We start from the raw sequence: 15,829 nt of genomic DNA on the forward strand, positions 1-15,829 counted from the left end.
GAAGCATCAGTGAGTGTTTAAGCCTTCTGTAATAGTTGCATATGAGTCTCTCAGTTTTCCTCAGTGTGGATCTCAAAATCATACAGTCATTGTTGGAAAGGGTTCAAATACACAAAAATGCTGAAAAAACAAATTTGTGGGACCTGAAGGATTTTTATGAAGATCAGCGGGCAGTTTAACTGTTCAGGACAAACAAGGGACTCATGAACAACTATAACTAAAAAAAAAAAAAAAAAAAAAAAACCCACAGCTGAGGATCATTCAGATAACAACACAGTTTTAAGAATCAAACGTATGTAAACTTTTGAACAGGGTGATTTTTATAATTTCAGTTGTTATTTTTTCTCTTGTGGACTGTAAACGTCTTTTATGTGAAATATCTTATCAGGTCAGTGCCAAATAAAAAACATGCATACCCGATAAAAACATGCATTTTGAATGATCCCTCTTATTTTAATAAAATAATTAACATTTTGCAGATTCTGCAAGGTGTATGTAAACTCAACTGACCTCAACTGTATATGTATATGGTATAACTCTGCTTTAGCTTAGTATTTATCTGATAATGAATTTATCTTGTGAATATCCCTGGTGAATTTGAGCTTGAATCTCTAAGGAATGCTGATTTAAGTTGCTGTTATCATGCTGATCATCCTGTTCTAAAGTGCTGCACTTCATCTCTGTCTTTGAGTCATGATTGTTACAGGCAGTCGATGAGTTAAAATTAGAACACATCTTCATTCTAGTTACTGACTATGTCTCTGAACAATGGATGGCCAGGGTAAAATGTCTCAGATGACTGGCTCCTTTTCTTGCAGACTACCATTTTGTACAATATGACTTAGAGACCCCCCTATGTGAATGCAGATGGCCTCTTTAAAATGTATGGCCCCTGGTCAGAGCTGGAGAGTGCTAATCCACCTTACTATTTCCTCCTCTGCTGTCTTTTATCTTGTGATGTCCAGATGGAAGTAGGAGCGTAAATGCCAGGCCGCCGTGCACTATCCAGTGTTTCACATATTCTGTCAGTCTTCATCTTTTCAGGTCACTAACAAGGTGGTTAGGTGACATCCACCGAAACTTTGATGTTTGTGATGTTTTGGCTCCAGACTGCTCATTTGATGTGCGAGTCTTCCAAGCCAGAGAAGTTCAGGGGAAAAAGGGAAAGGACATTCTTATTTTCACTTTTGCCAATGTTTTCGGTGCTGTGTCTGAACTCGTAATGGCTTGATAAAGACAAGTGTTTGATGTGTTTTCTTCTATTGAACTCATGCTATCTGATCCCCTTCAGTGCCATTAAATCTCCAAGCTCTCTTGATAAGTTTGTGTGTGTGTGCATGTGTATGTTTTCTCCAGCACTTGAAGAGGAAAATAACATATATGTTTTCAGATGTCGTTATCTTTTATCTTTCATCGTCGTTGAGATAGGTTGGTAATAAGACCTAAATTTAGATATAATCAAATTAGATGTACCAAATAAGATTTCTTAATTAGTCTTTTTAATAAGCTCACATTATTTATTTTATTAAATCCATTATTATTAATGCACAATTCCGGTTTTTGTTTTTTACTGAACTTACTGAGACACTGATTTGTTATCATTTTATTAATTTTAATTTTAATTAATTTCACACACACACACACACACACACACACTGTAAAAAGGCTCATTGTTGTACTCAAATATTGGATAGATTTTCATTCAAATAAATAAACACACAACAGGTCATTCTGGTTCTCGAATCTGATTGGCTGAGAGCCTTTTTCAGTGGTGTGATATTCCAGTATCTTATATATACAGAGAGTGGCTATTTGACAATTTGTTTAGACGTTTTTGTAGATGTGAGCTCCAGGCCGACAGTGGCTGTTCAGTGCTTGTGTACCCACCGAGAACAGCTTTATCTTAGCCAGTCCTTTGGGAATTTGCCGCTGGCTCTTATGTACAGTAGATGGTATTGCATGAGGTATAATTCATTTTGGTTATATTAAATGGGCAATATTTGGTTTTATTAATCTATTACTTAATCCAGAGCAAATCGATTTGGCTTAAGGGCAAAGTTAAGTTTCATATCTTTTTATTTTTATGTAATTAAATCCAGTACTAACTAAAGTGCTGCTTTTCTACTTTTGACTTTGGTTTGTGTAAGTATAGTTTAACCTTACTATATCAATAAATAATACTTTATATAACTAATATGCCATATTTGTTATTGAGAAAGGGTCCGTTGGAGATTATGAATTTATCTCCAGAGAAAGTTACATTATTATGAGTGAGTTGCAAGGATTTTATATTGAAAAGGACTGAAACGAGAAAGCTATTATTACTTTAAACAGTCTTATAAGATGCAACCATAGGGACACAACTGACAAATGCTTTGACTAGTGCTTTCATGGGGATTCCCCTTAACTGTTAATAGGACAAAGATATTGCTTTCCTCAGTGGACATTCAAACTGATTTTGTGATTATGGATATAAGATCAACTTGACGAATAAACTCTGGTATCTGGAAGATCATTCATCTTCATAACACAAATTAAAGTATTTTTTTGATCAAACGCAACTACCATGTTAAAGGCCCAGAAAGGTAGTAAGGACATCATTAAAATAGTCCATGTGACATCAGTGGTTCAACTGTAATGTTATGAAGCTACAAGAATACTTTTTCTGCACAAAGAAAACAAAAATAACAACTACTCTTTCCGGACGGATGTTCACGACAGTATTATGATGCATGTGTGCGCATTCCTCTGCTTGTAAACAAGCCACAGCACATCCCGGTTTTAAATCAGAACACCATCTCCTGTGTCAACAGCACCACATGCATGCGTCGTAGTTAACGTTACGCGTCAGAGGCCGACACAGAAGAGAGGAAATTGTAAAAAACTATTCTTTCAGCTTCATGAAATTACAGTTGAACCACATGACATGGACTATTTTAACAACGTTTCTACTATCTTTCTGGGCCTTGAATGTGCCAGTTACGTTGCTGTCTATAGAGGGTCAGAAAGGTCAAAAATATCTTAATTTGAGTTCTGAAGATGAACAAAGATCTTAATGGTTGAGGGCCAATAATTTACAACAGATTTTTCATTTTTGGGTGATCTAACCCTTTAAGGTATTTTTCTCTGTTCTCAAATGGATGCATTACACTCTGTCCACTTGTTCTTTAGAGTCATCAATCAAAAGTTTGATCCGGAACATTTAGGGAGGCAAAATAGCTTAGATGGCAGAAAATTGTTGTGAGTGTGCATTTTCCTCTATAATCTCGTGGGACATTTTAAACAAGAGATCAAAACCTTCAAGTACTTTAGGGTCATCTTTGCTGTGAGAGGGAGGGAAGTAATCACCTATAAATGTACAGCGATGCTGTTAGTTTCAAAGCTGAATCAATATCCTTCTGCATCTGTTCCTCTCTGAAAGGTTTTGCTGCTCCAAGCGAAGAACATCATAAACATCTTTCCGATATGACACAATGGAAAGTACTATTTAAAATCACATACGCTTGCTCCCGTCCATTAAAGCTTGCAAACATATACCGCTATGGTATTTATCATAAATTCATATCTTAGATTTTGGCAAAGGTACAGTGCATCACTGATAAGCTACAAAAAGTGTTTTGCAACCTTAGTGAAACTATACTGAAGTTTCAACAACTCCAAGGACAACATCTTTCTATATAATGTGTCTTGAAGTTATTTATTGTGTTGAAAGCGTGTTTGTTTATGGTATTGTTTGTGGCAGACACAACAGAGTTGATGAGCTTTATTATATGATTACCAGACAACATCAAATTACACAGCATCAGTGGCCCCAGACGGACTCACTAGTTTACATACAGATTTACACGCTGTAAAAGCAACAAGCGTCAGTCTCTTAGGCTTGCAAGCACAATTTATACTGCAGTGGAAATACAGAATAGAAGATGATTCTGAGATTTGAAATTATAAGCAAATATAACATACTGCAGTTTTATTGAACTCCATAATGTAGTGTCATATATAAATTCACCTGCCCTGCAGTATATCATAGCGTTCATACATTACTACTAATTTAGCTCTTCTTTTAAGGTAAGCAATGAGCAATGAGATAGTCAGTCTCTCAACGACTAAGGCAATAACACAAATGTCTGTCACAACAATCATAGTACAGATTAATATAGATTATAAGTTATACCAGCACAATGAACACAAGCCTGAATATGACACCCTTTAAAATCCAACAAAGCAAATTCACAACAGTGGTAAACACAGATTTTTTTGTTTTTTTAACCAATGTTTAACCCTCAAAGGGAAAAAAACAGAGCGCACAAAAGATTTGCTCACCTTCAGTCCACACACACACACACACACACTCATATTCAAGTTTCAATTTCCGTGCTTAAGGACAATCAGCTAGTCATTGAAGTCAGTTAGCTAGTAAAACACACACATTTATGAACACACACATAGTATTAAGGCATTGGTGGCCTAAAGTCTATAATGTTCCACTTTTTCTTTTATTCTTTTTTTTTTTTTCTAGTTATGTTTACACAATACACAGATTAAATTCAAAATCCTTTCAAAATCCTACAGCACGAAAGTAATAAAATGTTATCAAAGCTGATAGCATAACTAATATGTATTCAAAAATTAAATAAATAAATGAATAAAGATAAAACATAATAATCTTCTTTGTGCTATACAACCTGAAATATCAGATATACAATATCAGACATGCAGACTAGCATAAATCCAGCAGGAGGGGAGGACAAACATTTTCATTAGTTTGCTTGATTTTTTTTTTTTTTTTTTTTTTTTTTTTTCTTAATCAAAACACTAATCCTTTGGAGCTTAGTGGTAACTCGTAGAAAACTTTAATTCAATTCTACGGCAGGGTAATAAAATAAAAACGACATGATGTACAATGCATCATTTATTTTAGTTTTCTATGACTAGCCAACAGCAACAACCAGTTGCAACACTAGGTTTTCTCCTGGGACTCTAGATGGCATGGAGATGCATTTCCGTAGGGCATACGGCTATGGACTTTACTATGAATTGGTGGCAGCATCCATCCTTTCATTCAGGATTTGTGCTATGAAACGTGTCACCACAGTTGCTGGGGTGGAGATATCAGTTAACGGATGTCAGTAGATGTAATAACTTCCTCTAGACGTCTGGCTTCAGTTTGAAGCCTCTAGAGTGCTTACAGCTCCAGGCAATCATGAACAACACTCATCTGCTTTGCAAAGCCTTTTCTGAACTACAGAACACCTTTAGAAAACATATTTACGTTGAAAGTATATAATATTTATTTTACTATTTTTGTTTAATTAAACAGATGGTTGACCCAAAAATGAAAATTCTGTCATTAATTACTCACCCTCATGTTGTCCCAAACCTGTAAGACCTACATTCATCTTCATAGTTTCATAATATTATGGTTGAACCACTGATGTCACATGGACTTTTTTAGCAATGTTCTTACTATCTTTCCAGACCTTGAACATGTCAGTTGCGTTGCTGTTTATGCAGGGTCAGAAAGCTCTCAGATTTCATCAAATTCATTTTAATTTGTGTTCTTAAGATGAACGAAGGTCTTACATGAGGGTAAGTAATTAATGATAGAATCTCTTTAACTCTTACGTTCTGCCTCATGCTCAGTTATTAAATTGGCCTTGGGATATAATGTCAATGCACATGTACAGACAAATTTTTTTTTTTTTTTATATATAAAAATACATTTCCAGAAACAGAAATTAGCAGAAAGTTAGATAAGATTTGTCATTATGAAATCTTTTTCAGTGATGTATCTCTTGACTAGCTCCGTTGTACAAATTGTTCCATAAAAATTATTTAACAATCACATTTCACAAGGAAAATACGAGTCCACTAAACAGATTACAAAAGATTAAATTAAGATAATATTATTTGTATCATTGTATTATAAATGGTACCTTCTGTATTTATTTACACTTCTTGGTGATTCGCTCTTCGGAGAATGTCACTTTAATTAAATCTCAAATTCTTTGATGTGATGAGCATAGGTTTGCTATTTGTTTTAGAAAGCACAATCTGTCATCAGCTCGCACGAGCCAGTAATAGATCATGACGCATTCTGTGTAAAATCTGTCCACTGCTTTAGTAACAGATGCTGCTTAAGCCTGGTTACAAGGTTGTGTTAAGCTGCCTGCAAAAGAGATGAATGTTTTAATACATCATCTAAAAAAAGATATAAAATACCTTTAGGCTTGACCTGCGCACACTGCACATAAATCCGATTTGTCTTCAAATCCAATCTTTCAGACTGACTGTCATTGTGTCAGTAATGCAATTTGATCTGTTTGTATAGTTTAGTTCATATCCGGTGTATCTTAGGAATTATGTAAGCGTCCAGAAAACTGAAAAAAAAAAAAAAATCTATCAGCTCATGTCCATTATGATATATGCCATCATTTTGAACTCCTATAGCACTTGAGAGAAAATCAGTGGCATTTTATACATTCATGCTTATAATGGGAGGAAATATTCATACAAAGCTTGAGACAATACTGCATTTTTATGGCGTTACAGATGATTCATCAAATGCTAGGTTACTGGTGGGTAAGGATGCTGGGTTGAACAACACAGAATGGCACTTGAGAGGAGTGATTAAAAACACTTTAAACTGAGAGGGTACAATCCTGTTGATTCACTATAATACACAGTTTATTCCCATCCTTCAGTGTTTATTACAGGCTTTCAGTCTGTGTTTCTTGGAGGCACTCAGCCTGATGGTTTGCCTGTAATCTTAGTAGTGGGTTATTTGGCAGGAGAAAAATAAACAAAAAGCTGGTCAAACTTGACCAGTTCTTAAATGCAAGTTATTCAAGCAGTTTTGTTTAACTGTATAAGCTGTATACAGTGCCTTGCGTAAGTATTCATACCCCTTAATTTTTTCACGTTTTTATGTTGCTGCCTTGTGTTAAAATGCTTTAAATTACTTTTTTCCCACATCAATCTACACTCCATATGTCATAATGACAAAGCAAAAACAGAACTGTCACAACTTTGTAAATTTAAAAAAAAAAAATAAAATACTTATGCATTGCGTAAGTATTCATACCCTTAACTCAGTACTTAGCTGAAGCACTCAAGTCACAGCCTCAAGTCTTTTTGGGTATGATGCAACACATTTTGCATATCAGCATTTGGCAATTATCTGCCATTCTTCTCCTCACCTCTACACCTCTTATGCTCTGTCAGCTTGGATGGTGGCTGGCAGACATTTTCAGGTTTCTCCAGAAATATTTGATTGGGCTCAAGCCCAGGCTGTGGCTGGGCCACTCAAGGTCATTTAGAGAGTTGTCCATAAGCCACACTTGCTGTGTGCTTAGAGTCATTATCCTGTTGGAAGGTGAACCTTCTGCCCATTCTGAGGTTCTGAATTCTCTGGACTGGGTTTTCATTAAGGCTATCTCTATATTTTGGTGCATTGAGCTTTTTTTCTACTCTGATGAGTCCCTCAGTCCAACATGAATGCGCCTGAGCTAAATTTCAACTGTCCCGCATAAGGGTATGAGTACTTATGCAATGGAATCATTTAAGTTTTTATTTTTAATACTTTTGCAAAGATGTTAAAAACCTGTTTTTTGCTGTGTCATTATGGTGTATGGAGTGTAGACTGACGTGGGGGGAAAAGTCATTCAAAGCAGTATAACACAAGGCAGTAACATAAAAAAGGTGAAAAAATGAAAGGATTTGAATACTTTCGCAAGGCACTGTAATTATTGGGTTGCATGCAGTCTCATATGCATGTAAGGATTTATGTTTGCCTATATTTTTGTAAATTTTGGGGTGTTTTTGCTTAATAATTTTTCAGCTTTTGATTATCAATGTTGCTGGTATTGCTACTGGAGTCATTCTGTGTTCATTTCCATATTGGGTTCGTCTGTACCCAGGAGTATAGTAATTTTTGAACAATAATTGAGTTAAATAAAGCTCAGCATGTTGGGTCAAACATTTAACCCAACACGGCGCTAGGTCTGTCCCGTTCTCACCCAGGGCTGAGTTGCCAGAATGGCCCAAATTGAGCTGTTTGCAACCCAGCATTTTTAGAGTGTAGAAAAAATCACTTGAAATCCAATCACAGTCCAAAAAATTCACATTTTAAAACCACATATGGATGTGGTTTGGATCAGGTTTGTAAAAATCAGATGCCATGTGTGTTTTCTGACTACGAAAGCTCTTCTGACTAAACAGATTTTAGACAAATATGCCAGAAATCTGTCTTCTGTCTGTGTGAAGTTGGCAGCCTTAGTGTTTTTTGTCATCTTGAGTGATGAGGCTGATAAACTTTTTAATTTTCATCACACTGTCTGCAAACTTTGTCTGTGACAAGGTGAAGTATTTCGAGGATGGACTATGCAGCACAGACAAGGAGTGCTGAGTGGTTGTGTATGTGATCTGATGAGAACACTTGAGTTGACTGTTGGTTAAACACATGAAGCATGTGGTTAGTTTAGGCTTCAGATTATATCCTATTAATCAGAAGAGAGCTGTGGGCCACAACAACACAATGTGTTCGGCGCTCTCGCAGACTCCTCAAACACACCTTGGGGAAATCACTGTTGTACAGCCCTTCCATTTTCAGCCGCAGCACCCAAACTGAGAGCATTACAACAGTGAAACGCCTCCAGACGGAGGCAGGCGCTATGATGTCCGACTAATTATAGAGAAACAGCTCATTTATGAAATGAATTTTCCACAGGCACAGGCGATCTCCAAGTGCTTATTGTTTTACTGGATTTATCAAGCAGATGTTGTTGCTGTCTGTTCAGTCGTATTTATTTAAGTGTTTAGAGTTTAATTGATTCCACGTTCCGCTAATTCAAAACCATTATGTCAGATGTTTCCTTCGTGAGAGCATTTCCTGAATGAAACTAGATTGTTTTTTTTGTGCTAGAAAACCCCATCGTGGACTATCATGGGCTGTTAAACACTGAATTCACAGTAGGATCGTACCCATATTATCCTCTGCAGTCGACATCTGTCCAGCCTACAGCAGGCTATGATCTATTTTACTGTTGCATTCAAAGTTCTCTAAGCATTCAAACACAGATTTGCCATGTGCTAATTATGGGTCTTTCTTTTGGACTCCCTCATAAACGTAGATGATTTATAGGAAAACAAGTTGTAGTACGGCAGTTGCTTTTCACAAGAAACATATGTTTTCTCAATATGGATCCAAACCTGAGGAAGTCAGACGTCTGTTTCGCAGGAGGATCTCTACCACTGGCTATATATTATTCTCATGAAAAAGGAGTCATGATGGGCTTGGAAAGGTCAGAACTAAATGCATCTGCTGACCTCATTTCTCTTCCCATTAGAGTAAAGCAAGAACATCTGCCGAACAAAACTTTTTAAGACTGAGTGACCTAGTGCAATTTAAAGACTGGCTCATATAAAAGTATTTCAAAGCACGCAATCAAGAAGAGCTTAAATGATCATTTTCATCACCTTTTCCGATCCAAAAATAACACCCTGCACGAATGGGATGCCGTTTTAAAATGTCAGAAACGAGCAAATCCGACAACATTTGTCTGGACGATCCCATAAAACTAATCTTTGTGTGTGATCCTGAATACCGACCCATTATCCAAGTCATGAGTGGCGCAGGGGAGCGAGGCCATTAAAACCCTGGCTGGTACATCGGGGAAAGTTTGGACGGCCAAGCGGCATAAATTTAATGGGGGAATTGGCAGGTTTTAAGGCCTGCTGTGTGATGGACGGTCAGCAGGGTCGGGGAAGAGTGTGGCTAACAAGATATTAGTGCAATGTTGACATTGTTCACTGCAACCTAAGTTCAGGGATCAAATGCACATTGATTAGAACGCCATGTTTAGCCAGTGGAAAAAAATGTGGGGCATTGAAATCAGGGGAAAAGGGGCAGAGTATTGGGGAAAAGAAGAGTAATATGGATAGTTTGGGAAGCATTTACACTGGTTTTATTTTTGCCTTATGTATACCCAAAGCCCCATCTGTAAAGCTCAAGCATCCCTTCATCAACACCAAACGTGAATCAAAATTTTGCTGAAACATCTCTTCATAGTCTTTAAGGTACATAAAACAAGTCTTATAACTTTAATGGGTGTTATATTAGGTGGCCATAACTACTATGTACTTACATCAAAAATAAGTAAAACGTACTTATTGTGTTCATGTTGTATTGCAAAACACTTCTGCTGCTTTTGAGGTGGGATACGGGTAAGGTTAGGGACAGATTTGGTGGTATGGGTAGATTTATGGGTTAAGGTGTAAGGGGTGGGTCAACAGTGTAACTATAAATGTAATTACAGAAATTAATTACAGATGTAGTTATAGGCAGCGATTTTTTTAAAAATATAAGTACAATGTAAAAACATGTATGTGCACAATAAATGCAGTGTATCAAATTAATAACTTAAATGTAAGTGCATAGTAGTTAAAGGGTTACTCCACCCCAAAATGAAAGTTTCACTTTCCCCCTTTTCGTTCCAAACCAGTAAAAGCTTTGTTCGTCTTCAGAACACAATTTAAGATATTTTGGATGAAAACCAGGAGGCTTGTGACTGTCCCACTGACTGTCCCACTAACTGAATTAAATACCACTGTCAAGACCCAGAAAAAATATGAAAGGCATCGTCAAAATAATTGATCTGTCATCAGTGGTTCAATCTGATTTTTATGAAGTGATGAGAATACTTTTTGTACAAAAATAAAATAAAATTTGTCTCATCTGCGTCACCGTAGCGCAATTTTGAAGAATATCCACTGAACAAAAACTGTGTACACTGTTCCCTGTCAGCTGCAGCACACAGATATGCTGTTTTCGTTCAAATCAAAGCATAAAGAATGTAGAAGACGTATCCGTGTGGTGCAGCTGACACAGAACAGCATTCAAAGTTTGCGTCCAGCGGATATTCTTCAGAATGGTGCTGCGGTGACGCAGATGAGATAAATTGTCGAATAAAGTTGTTATTTTTATTTTCTTTGCTTACAAAATGTATTCTTGTCGCTTCATAAAATTCAGATTGAACCACTGATGGCAGATTATAATGGATTATTTTGACGATGCCTTTCATACTTCTCTGGGTCTTGACAGTGGTATTTACTTGGCAGTCAATGGGACAAACCTCCAGGTTTTCATGCAAAATATCTTAAAGTTTGTTTCTTAACAAAGGAACTGGAATAACATCATGACATGAATCATGATTAGTTATTCTAACTTATTTCTGAAAACAGTACCCCATGGGACAATCATTTGTGACCATTTGAGGAATTAGGAATTATAATGTTTGAATTTGAATCTTAAATTAGCTACTTGAGTAATGAGTTCATGTAAATGATTATTTATTATTATTTTTTTCCAAGTAAGCTGTTAGAAAAATTAAATGTAGAGGAAATACACTTCGAAAACGTGTCCATCATTATGACAAAAATACTATTTGTATACATCCAATCAAAGTGTCATTACATCCTACTTAACTTTATAAGTTTTTGGAGTTTCAGCTTGACTTTTTCAGCAGTATTTAAAATTAAAGTGGATGATAATGTGCAATGGACTCATCACTCCACATTGTCACTTTGGCAGCACTTTAATTTTACTTAAAGTCAGCCATTAAATTGACATCTTCAATTTTAGTAGCTTAAAATATTTTACAGTCATTAAATCAAGTCTGACTTCCCATGGGTCCCACGGCACTCAAAGATATGACACTTAATCAAGCCTCTCTTTCTAACCTGCCTAAAAAAAAATCATCTTATCTAAAAGAAGGACAGAACAATCACAAATCAGGTTTAAGTGTTCATTGCTGGTGTTTGATGAGGACTATCTGAGAGGACCTTAATAAGCTTATAGCTATAAGTTTAGAAGGGCATATAAAAGCAGTCATAAATCAGTCTGTGAGATTGTGACAAATTGGCCCCAATCAAGGGGTCTAAGGTTCTACATTTGCCACCACTCAAGAGCCACAGACCATGAAGGCCATGAAGGACAAGTTTCAAAAACAGAACAAAACTTCTTAAGCCTGAAAAATGAAGCCAGTTGCCAAAAGCATTGTCCTGTCTAGCAACAAACCATCATCATTAACCACCCTGTAATACGGTAGAATATTTTACTTTTAGTACAAGCCTGTTGTCTCAGACTTTGGAAAGCTGCTATACGTCAGTGTTTTAGAGTTCTGATGTTATAAATGAAATCTCTTCTGTACCTTGACCTCAGAAAAGATTTTAAAAACACTATGCAGGCACTTAAAACTATAACAAAAGCATAACTTAACATAAAGTGTAAGGCTGGCATTCTACTAGCCATTTACAGTAATTTACATAGTCGTTTGAGCAAGTCGGTTAATGTAGCCGTCTCTCTGTGAGCACTAACTGCTCCAGAAATTCTTTGTCCTGCTGAGTTGATGGTCTTGCTGACTCTGACAACATCTAGCATTTTCGACATTATCACTCAGTCGATAAAGCCGACCAATGAGCTTCTTCTCTTCACGAAAAGCCGTAGTTCTGCTCGCATCTGATCCAAACTTTTCCTCAGCAAACCCTACGCTTGTTGTCATTCATGGTAGGTACTATTATTTTCTAGGGTTCTTCTACACCAAAACAACATCCTAATTCAGTCATAAAGAAATGTCGCAGGCAGTCGTTTGGTTTCTTTTTTGTTCTTAATGAGTGAGAGTTATAGACTTTTGACAGAACTAGTTGGTGGACGCCGTCTTCCATATATACATTTATACAAGTCTCTAGTGTATATGTAACAACATGAGGACTCACAAAACAGTGAACGATGTTGATGTAGTATGTGGTTTGCTTTCCTCCAATACATCAACATCAGCCCTGGTTCTTCTCCATCTTTCCCAGCCTCGGTCCTCTGAGAATCAGCACGGTCCCATTGTGCTCACAGTGGTGTAGTTGAACTTAGACATGGACGCTCCAGTGGCAGTAACCTCATCGTCACCTTCCTTGAAGCCTCTTCTGCGGCAGGGCCAGCAACAGCAGGAGAAGGTGGTGAGAAGCGCCTTTCGAAAGCGCTTGTTCATAAAGCAATAGATGATGGGGTTGACGCAGGCAGACGTGTAGGACAGCAGATGGATGAACGAGATGGGGGCTCCAGAAAGAGCATTGTGGGCCGAGGGAAGATCGAACGCTTTCCAGGTGTTGACAGAGTACAGGGGCATCCAGCAGATGAAGAACATGGCCACGATGACAATGAGCATACGGATCACTCGCTTCTTCGCCATTAGCTTAGCCTCGGACGTGTTACTGCGGGGTCGGTCCACCTTCGCGGAGCCCGTTGGGGTGAGGGCTGACATCTCCATTGAGTTGGGCCTCTTGGACACCTGGATGTAGCAGCCGTCTCCGTCATCGCTGCTATATAAGACAGTGGAGCTGATACCATTTTTTATTCCTAAAGAGGAAACAGTGCACATTCCTCAAAAAGAAGCTCAGAGGGAGTATTTAGATAAATACAGATCATGGGGAAGCTTTCATTTTGAACCAGATTTGCATTTCCTGAATAAAATACTAGTGCTTGCAAGACAGCGTTCATATGGAAATATCAAGTGTCATCATCGTAGGCTGCAGATTTTTAAGTTTGGAGACTATCAAACTTTATTCTGAACTATTCTTAAAGTATAACATTTATGAAGACCAAATTATTGACAAAATGTCAGTCAGTATGTTAAAGGGAACCCTGGGTATTAAGACTTGTATGGCTTATGTAACATAAATTATGTCTCTTACTGAAATACGTAGTAGAAAACCCATGAACGTTATTTAAAAAACCCATATTGTTTTATACATATTTTGGACTATGGGGGGCGCCATTATCGATTAGCTACTGAAGCTACCTGTTGCTATTTTTACCACAACACAACTCTGAAAATAAAATACTGAAAATAGGCCAAATTGTACGGCTTTTGGTTGTAATTTTTATTTGGGTAACCATAGAAGCGATGTAAGTCTTCACTGCTTTCCTAGCGATAAGAAGAGGAGAAAAGAATGGGAAGATGCCTGTGGATGAATAAAACTTCCTAAGACAGTCTTTGTTCTCTCCACTTTAGCCCTGATGCCTTTGAGGCTCTTAGTAGGCCACAGCTACTGAAAGAGCTTACAAACGGCAGAGACAAGAAACGCTAGATGCCATCCTGGTAGGACGTAAACTTGCTGACACTTGTAATGATGCCGCAGCCACTAAAGGAGTTTCCCAGCACAGATTCCATTCAATATCCAGGGTGTTTAGACTCCTTATAGGGAAAAATCAAGGGTACAGCATTTGGTTTAAACGTATGCTTATATCCATCACCACCTGTAAGCTCTTTCAGTAGCTGTGTTTTATTTTCTTTATTTTTTAAGTTGTGTTTTGGTAAAAATAGCAACAGGTAGCTACAGAAGCTCACAGAGTGCAGCCATTTCACGTCATTGAAATTATGGCACCTCCCAGTAGTTCAAAATATGTATAAAATGATGTGGATTTTTCAAATAAAGTAAATCTTTCATGGGTTTTCTGCTACATATTTCAGTAAGAGACGTCATACGCCATGGAAGTCTTAATACCCAGGGTTCTCTTTAAGCAGAGTTTGTATAATATTATAAAATCCTATTAAAAAATATTGTTATTGAAACAAAATACATATAATAATTAATAATATTAATAATTAATTGACGAATAGAGGGATAACTGTTGAAATTTTTAGAGAAAAGAAAGAATACAAATACTCTTTTAAGTCCTGTAATAATAAATCAGTTCAGTCACAAACAAAGTACTCTACATTCAGATTCATTTTAATACATTAATCAAAATGACTCACAACTCAGCCTAAAACTCATAAGTTATGAGTCTGAATTGCTTTAATGACTCATTCAATCAGTACAGTTCTTGGCTGAATCATTACTTTCATTATATCCTATTGGAAATAATTCAAGAACTGTTTCTGTAGTGTGTATAATGAAGGCTTAAAGGGCTTAAAGGAATAGTTCCAAAATGAAAATTCATGTCGTTCCAAACCTGTAAGACCTTCGTTCCTTAGAACACAAATTAAGGTATTTTTTTTATCAAATCCGATAGCTTTCTAACCCTGCATAGACAGCAACGCAACTGCCTCATTTGAGGCCCAGAAAGGTAGTAAGGACAGCGTTAAAATCGTCCATGTGACTCTCTCTCGGATTTCATCAAAAATATCTTAATTTGTGTTCTGAAGATGAACAAAGGTCTTAAAAGGTTTGAACAATATAATTAATGACATTTTTGGGAACCACCCCTTTAAATACAGAATACTGATAGTATGTAGGAGTAGTTAGACATTTGGAAAAAAAAGTTCAGAAAAAAAATTGTATGAGTGATTCTCTACGAAAAAATTAGGTATTCTTATACAATAAATAGGACTAATTCTTTAATGATTCTATTAAATGAATCAATAAGGAACTGAAATCATAAAGTGGAAGCAGAATCATTACATTATTTGTGATTCTCAACCCTTGAGTCTTTCACTAAACAATAACCTCCATAAGACCCCACAGTAGGTTGTATTTTGAAAATCCTGAGTTTCCTTCTTTTGCACAAATTGTTACTAATAAAATGGAAAAGGAAATGACATTTCACTAATTCAAATGAAAACATCTTAATGGGTAGAGTGGTGACTCAGCGCTGGAGTGTTTGAATGCTAGATCACTGCAGCCCAGGGGAAATGGGGGCATATTTATAACAATAATAGAATGTGATTTAGCACAGAACAGCGGAATTCAGGATGGGACATAATCAAAGCAATCCAGCAGATATTAACTTGTAAGAGCTCCATCAATGAGCAATTTAAGGGTAATATTCAAGTTT

At 36.8% G+C, this 15,829-nt stretch overlaps 1 protein-coding gene across 2 annotated transcripts in view; it reads right to left on the reverse strand.

Moving 5' to 3' along the window:
• Positions 1 to 6,686: 6,686 nt before the first annotated feature.
• LOC127170709 (cholecystokinin receptor) overlaps positions 6,687 to 15,829 on the reverse strand; it is a 36,035-nt gene continuing 26,892 nt past the window's right edge. For both annotated transcript variants that reach the window (XM_051118894.1, XM_051118895.1), the window contains exon 5: positions 6,687 to 13,408. In XM_051118894.1, coding sequence (XP_050974851.1) covers positions 12,879 to 13,408 — 530 coding nt within the window. In that variant the 3' untranslated portion in view covers positions 6,687 to 12,878. The remainder of the gene's footprint in view (positions 13,409 to 15,829) is intronic.

The sequence above is a fragment of the Labeo rohita genome, chromosome 9, assembly GCF_022985175.1.
Source record: "Labeo rohita strain BAU-BD-2019 chromosome 9, IGBB_LRoh.1.0, whole genome shotgun sequence".
NCBI classification, from domain to species: Eukaryota; Metazoa; Chordata; class Actinopteri; order Cypriniformes; family Cyprinidae; genus Labeo; species Labeo rohita.